This window comes from Callospermophilus lateralis, chromosome 7 (genome assembly GCF_048772815.1).
Source record: "Callospermophilus lateralis isolate mCalLat2 chromosome 7, mCalLat2.hap1, whole genome shotgun sequence".
In the NCBI taxonomy this organism is placed as follows: domain Eukaryota; kingdom Metazoa; phylum Chordata; class Mammalia; order Rodentia; family Sciuridae; genus Callospermophilus; species Callospermophilus lateralis.
Window position 1 is genome coordinate 24,281,454 of NC_135311.1, and position 14,489 is coordinate 24,295,942.

General features: G+C 35.1%; 1 protein-coding gene across 1 annotated transcript in view; it reads right to left on the bottom strand.

The window, feature by feature from the left end:
* Window positions 1–14,489, bottom strand: part of Hipk1 (homeodomain interacting protein kinase 1) — a 54,554-nt gene that overhangs the window by 11,549 nt on the left and 28,516 nt on the right. The window contains exons 4-11 of the mRNA XM_076862922.1: window positions 12,256–12,375; window positions 11,385–11,471; window positions 9,922–10,106; window positions 9,447–9,609; window positions 7,953–8,178; window positions 4,112–4,233; window positions 3,078–3,212; window positions 296–438 (exon numbers count right to left, since the gene is read on the bottom strand). Coding sequence (XP_076719037.1) covers window positions 296–438; window positions 3,078–3,212; window positions 4,112–4,233; window positions 7,953–8,178; window positions 9,447–9,609; window positions 9,922–10,106; window positions 11,385–11,471; window positions 12,256–12,375 — 1,181 coding nt within the window. The remainder of the gene's footprint in view (window positions 1–295; window positions 439–3,077; window positions 3,213–4,111; window positions 4,234–7,952; window positions 8,179–9,446; window positions 9,610–9,921; window positions 10,107–11,384; window positions 11,472–12,255; window positions 12,376–14,489) is intronic.

Genomic DNA, 14,489 nt, shown 5'->3' on the forward strand with positions numbered 1-14,489 from the left:
AAAGTCAGGTACCTGGATTATAAAACTTGAGGATTTTAATATATCATTTCTAATTACTTAAGACTGTTTTTTAAGTATGGAATAAATGATTCCTGATCTTAAAACCTATTATTTTATTATATTCAAAATTTACTTATAATTCCATCTCCTTGCTATTGTGAAGTTTTTTTTAAAAAAAACTTTTAATTTGTTCTAATTAGTTACACATGACAGTAGTGAAGATTTTTCTTTTCTTTTCTTTTCTTTCTTTCTTTTAGGGTTTCATTTCAAATAGAGACAAATGGAAGGTACTTGCCTCCAGTCTGCTAACTGCTGACCACTCCCCATGGACTCTGGAATCACCGCTGTGGGCTGGACAGAGTTGTGTAGTGCTACCCCAGGCAACTGTTGCCAAGTTGAAGGCAGGAGAATTTGTTGAGTTCCACCAGGCCAAGCTTGCTGTAAGGAAACACACAAAAAAACAACCAAACTTGACTCATTTTTGCCTTTTTCTTCTGATTTTTTTTGTTGGTGTTTGTTTTTTGGTTTTTTTAGATTGAAATAATATTTTTGTATCTTAAAAAAGTTGCTTGTAGACTGTTAACTTGCAGTGATTAATAAAGAAAGTTCAGAAGGGCTCATGGCTACAAGTCGTATTAAAAGCAAATAGAACATACTTTATTTTTGGCGGTGGGGGGGCCTACCTCCACAACCTAGCTAACAGGGTGCTAAAAAAAATGAAGATCCCTGCAGTTAAGACTTCATATTATACTGGAGAGAAAAGAAGTCTCAAAGTTCAGAGGTCAGCCCTGGTTAAATGTTGGAGCACCATTTTTGTAAAAATTGTAAAACATACATTCCCTAGAAAGAATTTAGAAGACTCCCTTGGGATTAAAAAATAGAAATGCTAAAACTGGAGTGTGCCAATCAGATAAGACATCATGTCAATTCAACCCATAACACATAGAGCAGACTTGTTCCCTTTTATTTTAAAAGGGTACTGCTTAGAAAAAGGAGCCAAATGTAGATGAACAAACATGCTTGGCATAACACCATCATTTGTAGCCATATGAGAGAATGAAAAATTAAAGCAGTAAAATATTTGAGAAATCCATGCAGAACACATTATATTGTTTTTAATAGTTGTCTAAATATATTTGCTTTATCATTTATAGAATTATCCTTCAACATTAAAATTAATTACTATAAGAAAAATACATGAGTTCCAATTTTTAACAAGCTATGTCACTTGCAAAAGACTGAGAATAAATATGTTTTCTGTACATCTTACAGAAATTCTGGCATTTTCTGAAAAAAATGAGAACATATTTGGAAATTTCTTTTTTAAACTTGAATTCTGCAGTACAATTACCTACAATACTTGGGTACATATGGTTCTGTTTCATGAATTTCAAACTGCAAGGCCATCAACACCCTGTTTTAAAAATATTTCTGCAAGTAACAGATCCACTTGTTACAAGTACCGGTTCCAAACAAGAAGCCTTCAAAGCAGAGAAACTGCAAACACGTCTGCTACCATACGCAGAATTTAAAACAAAACAAAACAAAACAAAACAGAAAATAAGAGAAATATGTTAAGTCACACCATGCGTCTTTCCATAAGCCAACACCTGCACAAGACAAAGCATGTAGTTTAATACAAAGCAAGAAATAACATTCCAACGTGAGGCAGAAATCTGGCGCTCCAAGCGACGAACTGTTTTGACAGAGGAAGAACAAAAATATGCAAAGCTTAGCAAATGGCTAGTGCAAACTTAAGAAAAGCAGCAAAGGAGAAGTATCAACTAACATTCCCAATCTCAAAACTACAGGTGAGTGAGCTGAAAGCAGAAGCTTGGATTGACCAAGTTGGAAATATATCTGATTCCCTTTGCATTCAGGTTTTGTTTATGACAAAATTGATCTAGAAATGACAGAGACTTTTAAACTGGAAACCAAACAAGTTCCAACCAAATATGTTTCTGGAAGTGTTTTCACTCATGTAAGTATTTAAAAAAGAACAAAAAAAATTTAAAACTACTTCAAAGATGAGAAATATCAGGATTTAAAAGTAGCAATTAGGTCTTCAAATGCTTACCTAATTTTAAATTTCAAATAATGAAATACTGGAAATTCTAACTCCCCCAAATAAACAAAAACAAAAAAACAAAAACCATCCAAAGATCACTCTGAAGGTTACTAATCCTGAAGTACACCTCAAAGTCATTTGTTTTTCCTGTTTCTAAGCCTGACACTACTACAACTGCATCTATGAATTTTCCCCATGACTTTTAATAACAAAGATGTATTCACATAGTTTGTCAATTGTGTTTTCATTCTTGTATTAAGACCTATTTGTAAAATAATTAATTTTTCTAAATACCCCTAAAAATGAATCCACTTTTAATTTCAATAAATCAAGTGATCTATAGGCACTTTCCAAAGGGAACATCCTTAAATGAAAGTAGAAGCTGCCACTGATAATGAGTGCCAAAAAGAGCTATCTTCACATGTTCATAGAAGGAAGGTTAATGTTAACTGATTAAGCAATCAATTCAGAGCATCTTAAGTATTTCTACATGCAGACATTTTAGAAGCTTCAAATAGCAAAAAAGGAAAGAAGCTACCTTGCCAAGGAGTTCAAATTTTGGCCATCCAGGTACCTGTAGCAAAGCCCCACACTAAAGGCCATTTCCTTTATTCTCAAGGATCGAAGCATAAAAGGTAGGGCAGAAAACAGGTAATAGTGTTGAAGCTCTTCTGAAGCTATATCAAGAGCTTTGACCACACAGGGCTGGCAAAGAAGAATCAAACTGGCTCTTTATAGAGCCTCACTGAACATCAGAGTCAAACAGTGCTTCAGCAAATGTTGAGGAGGAAAACAATGAGACATTAAAGATGTAGCAAGAACACAGCCACAAGATGGCACATGCTTCCATGCCCTCTGCAAAGACTAAGCTAATTTTTTTTTTTAAATAAGAAAACCAGGAAAAAAAAAAAAAAAAAAAAAAACAGAACAAAAACAAACAGGAAAAAAATAAAAAAAGAAAGAAACCAAAGAAACTCCGTTAGTAACACAATCAAGTGAGGGGAATTACCAGTACAGCAGCAGTCTGTTCAACCAGCGCCGGCCGGCCGGCTGCGCAGCTCAGAGTAAAGGGCACCGCATACTGCGGTGTGATGGTGGCTACTTGAGGGTGGAGAGTTGCTACCATTAGTGGTGTACAGCTTCCCTGAAATGTAGATTAGGCAGGTGAGTGAAACAAACACCGAGGCAGGTTATCTGGATTCAGAAGGGTTCTCATTCCCCCCAAGTTATTACCAACAACCGTCATTTCAAATCACCTAAAATGCATGTACAGAATATAACTTTTCCCCTTCAACTAGCAAAGCATCAGCCCATTTGGTCAAGTATCAATGGCATAAAGCAAAAAAGTTTAGAAATCTTTCTTGGGCCAGACTCAGATGATCAGTTCTAGGAAACAAAGGCATTTATCAAGAATTCTTCCTCCTGCTCACAATGTAGGGTTTTTAGATTTCAGAATTTTCTTTGTGTTATGAGTCATAAACATTTCCATATAGATATTATAAAAATCTCAAAGTTGTTATACTGCATAAATACTTCATGGTTTTCTCAATCACCTTAGTTTTCTGTCCCATGGCAAATGTAATTTTCAAAGCACTGTACATCATGGTTAAACCTAAAGAATGTGAGAATATAATACTTGAAGAGGCATCCTGATATGATTCAGCCTCTCAGATGATAAAATTCCAAGAGTAATAAGCAAAAGGAACACAAAACGAACCTTATCTTTTGGAATCAAAACACTGCATGTGTACTATATCTTTAAAATGCTGTGGGAGAGAGGACTTCATCCCATAAAATTAGAGTAAACTTACTCAAATGACCACTTCTCAGTGTCTGGATACTAATCCTAGTGAGACACTGGAAGAATTGCAATAATGTTAAGAATGAGAATACAGTTCCATTATAGATGTTTCATTTTAAGACCACTGAATCATAACCAAGAAAGATCTTATATTCCAAGCAAATACCATTTTCTAGGATGAAACACCTGATTCTCAGTAGTACTTCAGCAATACTGAGGTTCCACATTGCTCTGGTTTTTACCTGTGTAAGAACTCCTGACTGTATCTGTAGTGGCTGAGCAGCTGGCGCCTGGGGTACAATTGGCACAGCATTATCCATCCTCACAGGGAATCCAGAATGCTTTGTTGTTGCTTGCAGCCCAGCTAGTGAAAACAGTATCACAATGAAATTGCTTAGCTGGATCTGAGAGTACTATTTGGGAAATTTTTTTGTTTATTTTTTAGCTTTTCCACTACTTAGACTTTAGTTCTAGACATTTAAGACAAGGGAGTTTCACTCACAGAACTCTCAGGAGTTAAAAATAAAAAAGTGGGGGAGAGAGGTGGAGAAGTGGTTCCCTTCAGGTTAAATTAATGCAAAGATGTGTGACACAGAAAGAGTGGTATAAGGGAATTCTAATTGTTTTTAATGTTATAAAATTTAAAACCAATACTCATCCCATCCCCATTAATAGTACAGGCAAAAACCAACCAATCACCCTTCAGTTAATACACTTTTTTTGTTCTTTTAATACACTGGGGTGGGACAGGGGGAGATTTTTAAGTATCTCTAAAATGATAATCTAATAAATGAGAAGACTTGATTACAATTATAACTTTGGGTTAAACAAGAAAAATTATGAAACTCAGTAATTTTAAATCTAAGTTACCTTTTTACTAAGAATGCTTCAAGGATTTTTTCCCTCATTCCTCAAAAATATAACCCAGTTCACAATCTTATATTTTATCAGCCAACAAAAAAATGAAGAAATTATGTCTAGGATAAAAGTATTTTAAAAAATAGACATTTTGGTTCCTGGAAACTTTTTATTTTAGAAATCTGCTCTTGTCATTGACAGTTTTTAAATATGATTCATTTGTGGCCAACTAGGAAAATCAAAAAGTCTTTGCTGCCATTAAAACACTGACCACGTCTTATATTTCTTCTTATTCTTTATGCTCTTCACACACATTCGGAATAAATATTTCCAATAAATAAGAAGATCTCATTCTAGGGAAAGGGGCTCAAGTTAGTTGTTGCTTCTTGACAAGCCTCCAAAAAGAGCCCTCAATGATTTCTTCTAAACCTAACCTATTTAAAACTTTCAATATAGAAATTTCAAGTTCCTATTATGCCTGATCCACTTATGCCTACAATGACAAACATTTTAATTAGAAGACTCCATCACTGACATTTTCTTGGTATCACCAACTACTTTCTCTTAACATTACTAAATTAGTGTCAAATAAGTATAACTCATAAACCATAATACTGCTATTTTCACCAAGTCAGTCTTCTAATTTTTCATCTCAGTAACTTAGAATATCCTAATGATAACCTTTTTTTAAAAAAATGATACTTATATAACAACAAAAAGTAACAAATTGAGATATCAAGAATAAAAGTTGCCAACCATGTTACTTCAGGTAAATAAGAAAGTCAAGCAACAAAATTTGTGTCTATAGTCCTAGGACACATGGCTAACTTCAATGGCCTCCTATATACTGGCAGGAACCGAAGAGGTAAAATTTAGGAGGAAATGTTCAGTATAGAAACTCATCTATGGCTCTCAGAGTAATAAAGAAAAAGGGGACAAAAATTACAAAAGAATAGTTACCCCTAAGCAAAATGTGTATCTATTTTTGTCAACTAGAAGAATTTGTGGAAAGTAATTTATAGTACTGACCTACAAATGTGACTCTGAATATGAGATTGCTATTGTTATTTAGGCTAAGCCACAACAGTGGAGGTAAATTAAAATTCTTGCTTCTTTCCTACACAAAATGGAAACAAAGAGTAACAAAAAGGCATCACTTTGCAAAGGTTCTTCCTGAATCCTGATCTAAGAGGATTAGTGTTCTTTTCTTTTTTTTTTTTTTTTAATGTTACTTTTATTTTAATAAATATGGTCCTTGAATATAAAAAAACATGGATATATGGAAAGAAGAGTAAAACTGCCTAACTGATGAGGGTCTTTCCTGCTCTAAGTATAGGCATCTTACAAAAGAATGGAAGGTGAAAGAAAAGTGGGCAAGCTAGACCAGAGGATTGGGGCAGAAATGAGCATATGGTGATGGCTCGCAAGTCAACTGATACCTCTTTACAATTATATGAGTTTAAATACTGAAAGGCAAAATGGAATAACACTTCAAAATACCTATATCATGAATTCCCTATCTGGGTTCAAATCATGGTTCTGCCATAAATAGTTATATAAGACTGGGCAGATGAGGATTTCCTCATTTATAAATTGGGAATAATGATATTACCTACCTCCTAGGATTGTTTGTAAGGATAAATTAAAACATAAAATCATCCAGAATATTAGCTAGAATATGGTAATACATACCAGGTATCATTACACCACCTGAATTTCAAAAATCCCTTTCATTTAAATTTAAGTTTTCTCTATTAGCTCCTTATGTTATTTAGACTTCCTGGATAGAAAAAAAAAAAATTCCAAATCTCATACTTACCTAATTATACCAAAAAGGATTATCCCACTTTCCCCCTCTACCTCTTTAGTTTACATTTTGTTTTATTAAAGGAATCTGAAAGTTCTGCTTCAACTGTGATGTATCATCTGAGAGGAAGCAGTAAACTTTAGGGCCCCACATCTGAAAATTGTTCCAGTAAAACCCACTTTGGAAAAGGCTGGGGAAGGGGTGGCTTATTATCTAAAATTAGTAGAAGAATCACTCAGTATCTGACAACTCAAAGTACAGATTTGACTATTATGAAGCATATGTAGAAAGTAATTTGGTAAGTTAGGCTAAATTTGCATTTACGGATTTTGAATCTGCTCCTCCGCTCTCCCTGTGGTTTCTCCCTGGTTTACATCACTATAGCTCTCCTGTCCTCCCAGTAATCTGTCAGTCTCCCCCAGCCCCTCATTTCCTTCTGCTTGCTCCGACTCTGTCAGAAACCAAACAAACACAAGAGTCACAGTCAATAAAAAGCTAAAAAGTAAAAAAGATAAAAATGCTACCTGCTTTTATGTAAAATGCTATGACAAGCCTGAATCCCGGTTTATTCCCACAGGGGACTAACACTGACTTTCTATTAAGAAAGTCATGCATATCACCATGAAATACCTACAACATAACTAAGCCTTCTACATGGCTTATCCAACCAATAAACAAACATTTCCTATATTTGAGAAAAAAAAAGGAACTGGACAGACTGGATTATAGAACAACAATTAAAAAAAAGAGAGAGAGAAGGATGGGAATGTGAAACTTAACATCTTACTGTAACACATGGAGAAAGCCTCTTTATTCAGCTATTTTGTTCCTGTTAACAGAACTTGCAGGAACAATATGATTCATAAACTGAAGCATATAATCTTAATGCCTCCCCACACAACAATTTCAGCTTGTAGAATTTTTCAGTTCAATAAATGATCTTTATTACTGATACAATTTAGGAAGTTTTTATATTCTTTAACCATGATTTTTACATTTTAAAATAAAATAACCTTTTATTTGGGACATAATTTTATTTCATGATGGATTTGATATAGAAAATTAGACTCAATATACAGCAATTACGCTAAAAAAAATTTTTCCCCAAGATGTGTATATTCTACATGTTGGGAGATACATGTTTATACAAGATATTGATACAAGGTCTCAATGGGCAAAAAAATTGGTAACAGATACATCAATTAAAAAACATAAATTGAGTTTCTATAGTGTGTCAAATAGCATCATTAAGTAGACGAATATAAAAAGAAAAATCACCTTTGTGATATTATCCAATTTCAGTTATCATTATCATCAGAAACAGGTTTAAACTTATTAGAGATCAGAACTAAACAGCTAGATCCGCCTAACGCAAGCAGGTCTGCTAAAATACCATATAACATAGTTTCCCCACTTACTTTGAAAAGCAGGTGGACATACTATAAATGTTTGTTGGAATGGATCCGTCTGTGTGCATATCTGAGTTGTTCCAGGCTGCAAGGAAACACCCTGCTGTGCAACTCCAGGAACTGGTGCAGCAGATGATGGGTACAAAGCTGACTGGTAGTTTAGTAATGAGACATCTGAATTAGCCAGAGAAAGAGTAGCAGCTGCTGCAGTAGAACTGGAAGCTAGAACACTGGCCTAAAAACAAAAGAATTATATTTATATACTGCCATAAAGTAGAGATAGACAACATTTATATATATAAATAATCTATCCTGAAAAACCTAGAATAAAGTTTTAAAATGCAATGTTCATTATCTTTGAAATAACTCTGCTTAAGAAATTTTCCCAATCTCTAAAATTAAGGCATACTATATGATCAAATAAGCAAAAAGATAACAAAAGAATAACAAGTAGTTATTCTTTGATCCTACACTGATTATAGCTATCTAAACCTTAATTACCTCTGCACAAAAATTGCTAGATGGGAGATCCCACTACACCTCATATTCCCTTCCATTTGGAATGTAGACCTAGTTAAGAAGCCGTGAAGCTTACAAACTTCTGAAACAAACTTAAATGTAATTATCACTAAGTTAGCAAAACAAAAAAAATGCAAAAAATTCTGCAGGAAGTCACCCATGAAATGTGTGTGAACCTTTTCAACACTGAAGGCAGTGATGGGGAAGGTCTGATGTTTGGGAGCTTAACATGGCAATTCCACTGTCAAGATGGCCTAATACAAATGAACTCCTTTCTCAGTTCTGCCCAGAAAGGTTCCATGTAGCACTGGAGAAGGGCATGACCCATTAGGAACCAAGCAGTCTACCTGCCCCCACCTCTATTCTGTTTTGGTGAAGAACTGTCTGTCGAATCCCTTTGATCTATTCCAATATAAATACAGCAAGCACAGGCTCCCTTCTTTGTTAGAAGATGCACCTGTCTGGTCAGCTTGGCCCAATGCTTCCCCAGCTCTGAAACTATTTTTCTGTGGTCTGTGGTTATTTCATAGTACTTGCCTAGCTTTTATTTCTTAGCCAGCCCATCCCTCAGGAGGAGAACCTTTTCCCTTGCCCACATGGGACATGAGCAAGAAACTACCTTTAATGTATTGGAAATGCTCTTCAATAAAGTAGTAAGACATAGGTCCTTCTCCTAACTTGGAGAAAGAATCATTTGACTGAACTCAGTTCAACAAACAGTAGTAAATAGTACAATAGCCCATTTATTTGATTATGCTAAAATTTATGAGGGAATGGATTAGGCCTTTGTTTTTCTGTCAGCAAGTGACTGATAGGTAAAAACCAATCTATATTGTCTTCCATCATTTTTGCCAAGTAGAAAATTCTTACGAAGTAACAAGACCACCAAAACAAAGACTCATTTTTGTTTCTTTACCTCACCCTGCACTCCTACTAGTCTCTATGCCACTTAGGCTTGAGTTTCCAAAATCATTTACTGAATACCTGATTGTGCACTGCATTGAGCTGGTTGCTGAAGCTCATGGTTAGGTTTGTGCTTGTATTTGGTGCAACATGTGTAGTGAAGGGACTCTTGATCTGACTCACTGTATCATACATGTGAACCCTCCGCTTGCAGATCTCCATGTTCTGGAAACAAGATTTAACACTGAAAGAGATTAAAGATTCACTAAATGAATGCTGAAATTTAAACAGACAGCAAATAACTCAAGACAACTACACAAAGTTTTTTTTTTCCCCCACGCACTTTCAGAAAAAACAACTCAAGAGATTTTATAATCAAAACAAGGAAAGATATGCATCTAATTTTTAATCCTGTGACTTATCAATGAGAAAGAAAAGTATCAGTAAGTCAGATAAACAAACACCAAAGTTGCTTTTAACTTGATAGTTCCATATAAGACAGCAATTCAGTCAAGAACGATGTCCTGGCAAAAGTCCCAGACTGTACCATACTTACTGATTGCTATGTGGAAAATCCAGAAGGTGAGTCATTGTCACAAACTGATGGTTAAGAGTTTTCAGAGGAGTAATTCTCTTATCTGCATCAATTGTTAGCATTTTTTTTAACAGATCAATGTATTCTCTTCTATCTGCCTTCTCTGCCAACATGTCTGTTCCCTCTAAGTCAGTAGACATATTCACCTTCCAAGGAAAATTTAGAAATATTATATTCTTCATTTAAGATAAACACTTAATGCATCTGCTTTTTTTCCAAAAAACAAAAAATAAATATTTAATGTTGGCATTTGAAAAAAGAAAAACCTGGGGAAATTCTTTTTATTATAGTAAATTATAATACTATAAGATAATTCACAGAAGGGAACTCCTTATGCTGCCTAAGTGGTAGAATAAACCTGAACCAAAACCATCTTTAAAATTGGAACAGCCAAGCATGGTGTCACACCAGTAGGCATGGTGGCACACACCTGTAATCCCAGCAACTCGGGAGGCTAGGGCAGGAGGATTACAAATTCAAGGCCAGCCTCAGCAACTTAGTAAGACCCTATATCAAAACAAAGCTGGAATGTAGCTTAGTGGTAAAAGTGCCCATGGGTTAAACCTCCAGTATCTAAATAAATAAGTATTTGAAACAAATGCCTTAAGCAAAAGTGATTATTATTAATTGAATATAAAAGTTTCTATTGTTGAAAATTAAATGGCATAGTAAGTAAAAAATGTTTGAACAGAGTTTGGAATGTAAGAAGCACTCAATAAATGTTAGTGTTTATGTAGTTAATTATTCAGATGAACAGAACAGGAAAAAAACCTTCATAAACAATATTTTAAAATACTGATATGTAATAAGATCATGCTTAATGCAAAAGCAAGAAAGAAATATACTCAGATTGAATATCCCATATTAAAAATTCTTGGATTTTGAATATTTGCATTGACTTTACCAATTGGTCAGGCATTCCTAACTATAAAACCCAGTAAGAAGGGGCTGGGGATGTGGTTCAAGCGGTAGCGTGCTTGCCTGGCATGCGTGCGGCCCAGGTTCGATCCTCAGCACCACATACAAACAAAGATGTTGTGTCTGCCGAAAACTAAAAAATAAATATTAAAAAAAAAATTCTATCTCTCTCGCTCTCTCTTTAAAAAAAAAAAAAAAAAAAAAACCCAGTAAGAGCTGTAATCTAAAGCTCTTTCAGCATCCTGTCAGTGCTCAAAGAGTTTCAGATTTCAGAGCATTTCTGATTTGGGGTTTTTGGATTAGGGATGTTCAACCTATAATCCTAAAAGTATTCTATGTTAAGATTTAAATATTCTTTTAACACATGGCATAATACTAATTTTTTTTCTGTAAAAACTGAAAACTAGTACTAAAAGACACAGATTAAATCTTCTTTAATATAACCAACAGAAGTGTGTCTGATTAAAGAAAGACATAAATATCTTTATGAAATTTGCCACATTTACCTGTGCCATGTCATCCAAACAGTTAAAAATGTACTTCCGGGCTTCTTTTGATTTTATTCCAGTCTCCAATTCGTGTTCTTCAGGTGTCTATAAAATATGGATTTTAAAAAATTCAATCTGTATGCTATTTTCACATTTTAACTAATTTCACCTTTTATTCTAAATTAATAATAGAATACAAAGAGGCAAGTATTGTCACCTTGCCAACCATAGATGGCATAGATTACAACCAGATAATCTTCTGGTAGAGAGTTGTGATTCTGATAGCTGCCTACCCTTTCAACAGTGATTAAAATAAACAAGCAAGAATGATGCACCACACCTCCTGAAGAAAGTCAAATAAGATCCATTACCATTTTTCTAGTGAAGCCACTTTGAAATGAACTGATATCGCAAATGCTAACTGTTCAAGAGACTCAGAGGCATAGTGTCACAGAGTTAATCAAATCACTCTGATTTCTCAATTTAAAGGAGTAGGCTCAGATACTTGTTTCAAGAAAACATAAGGCCTAAATGAGGACAGTTTGAAAAGTACATTGTTTTATCATGTTTATTGAAAATTCTCTACAAAAGTCATTATTTCTCTAGTTCTTCATACCACTTAATGATAAGCACTATTCGACATCCCCCTCAACTGCTAAATCAAAATATACAAAATAATCTCAGCTAACTGAACCAGCACTTATTTTGTTTTTAACTAAGGATAAGGCCCACACGGGTACAATGAACAGTTTTTAAAGTATCTCCTCCTGCAAACATACCTTTCCCACCTCCTTTCCCTCTTTTACCTCAAAAATTTAATAACTGAAGTCTTAATTCTAAGTTGTGGAAGGGGAGGACAGGCATAGGTAATACAGTAGCAAAGACAAACCTTAAGCCTCCACAGTGGATAACCCAAATTAGGATCTCTGTTAAAAAACCTGGTTGTTTTTGTTCCAGCACTGAGAAGATATTCAGCTGGCAGGCCTTGTGTTTGTGAAATGTAACGAATCTGAAACGTTAAAACCATAAAACATCAATTTGGAGTGAAAAAAAAGGAAATCACTGAACACTTTTACACTAAAGCATTAACACTAGCCAAAAAAGGAAGGTATTGCAAATAAATGAACTCTTTAATCAATACAACTGAAATTTACCTGTAAATAAACATAAATATGTAATGTTAATCCATTCACATGTATTATCCAAATATTTATTTAGTTACTACCATGCTATGAGAGATGCTATTTAAAAGGAAACCCAGTCTTGATATTTATTTATTTAGTTGGTTAGTTAGTTATTTTGGTATTGGGGATTAAACCCAGAGATACTTAACCACTGGGCCATGTTCCCAGTCTCTATTTGAGACAGGGTCTTGCTAAACTGCTCAGGAACTGAGGCTGATCTTGAACTTGTGATCCTCCTGCATCAGTCTCCTGAGTCACTGGGATTAATGGTGTATGCCACTGTGCCCAGCCCAGTTTTGAAAATTTTGAGTGTAATCTCACTTTTTTGTTAGACTTCTGATTCAAAGTTCAGAAAACTTTAGATTTCTAAGACATACCAGAATAGTTTCTAAAACCTGTTTTTCATGAAGTAACTTTTTAAAATGTATTATCAAATTGGAAAGATTAGGAAAAAGTTCTGCAAACTCCTTCTTCATTGGGTTCTATAGCTCTTATCAACTGTGCCTACTCTAAATACCCACAGAGTTTATCTCTCAACCAACACATTTAGTACTTAATTTAGCTTCTCTAGCCCCACATCAATAGGGGGCTGGTACTATATTTCATTCAGTTAACATTTAATGATCACCTCCTATGACTAGGATAGCAGTTCTCAAAAGTGTGCTGAGGCTCGGGGGTAAGGGGTCCATGAAGTGAATACTATTTTCCATAATATTAAAAAGTTATTTACATTTTTCACTCTCTTCCCAGAAATATACATACAGATTTCCAAACGTGATGTGAAGATGTCACTGTTCTGATAGCGATTTCCAAACGTGATGTGAAGATGTCACTGTTCTGATAGCTATAAAATGTGCATGTATATTATTTGTTTTATTGGCTGGGCATGGTGGCGCACACCTGTAATCCCAGCATCTTGGGAGGCTGAGGCAGCCCTAGCAACAGTGAGGCACTAAGTTCAAAGCCAGCCCTAGCAACAGTGAGGCATTAAGCAACTTACTGAGACCCCATCTCTAAATAAAAAAGAGAAAGGGCTGGGGATGTGGCTCAGTGGTTGAGTGCCCCTGGGTGCACTCCTCGTACAAAAAAAAAAAAAAAAATTGCTTTATTGTTCACACCTGTTTGCTTCTATAACACTTCTGCCTGACCAGAAAAGCATCAGAAGGGTAATCTGCTTCTCTCCCTCCCTTGAGAGCAATAAGAGGCAATTTTTTTCTTACAAACCCCCACCACATATAAACGGCTATAATTAACATGAAATTAGAAATAAATATGTAAACAAGGAAAAGAATCCTGGCCAGGAGCAGTGGTGTATGCCTATAATCCCAGCAAATCAAGAGGATGAAACAGGAGGATCACAACTTCGAGGCCAACCTCAGCAACTTAGCAAGGCTGTAATCAATTTAGCAAGACCATGTCTCAAAATAAAAAATAAAAAGGATGGAGGATGTAGCTCATGGTAAAGTGTACCTGGGTTCAATCCCCAGTATCCTCTCTAAAAAAAAAGAAAAGAAAAGAATCTTAGGGCTGGGGATGTGGCTCAAGCGGTGGCACACTCGCCTGGCATGCGTGCGGCCCGGGTTCGATCCTCAGCACCACATACAAACAAAGATGTCGTGTCCGCCGAAAACTAAAAAATAAATATTAAAAAACTTCTCTCTCTCTCTCTCTCTCTCTCTCTCTCTCTCTCTCTCAAAAAAAAAAAAAAAAAAGAATCTTATTTTCCATCACTCTCTACCTCCAAAATTCCCAGCTTTAATTTCTAATGCTGTGTGTATTGATAATAATAATATAAGATCCATAAACAGAGTTCTTTAGAATCAATTACTTTTTCAATTAGTGGAAAGCAGGAGTAGAGAAACTATGGCCGATAGGCCAAATGTGGCCTACCATCGTAATAATTTTAAACAAGTTATTACTCCAAATACATGGGCACTAC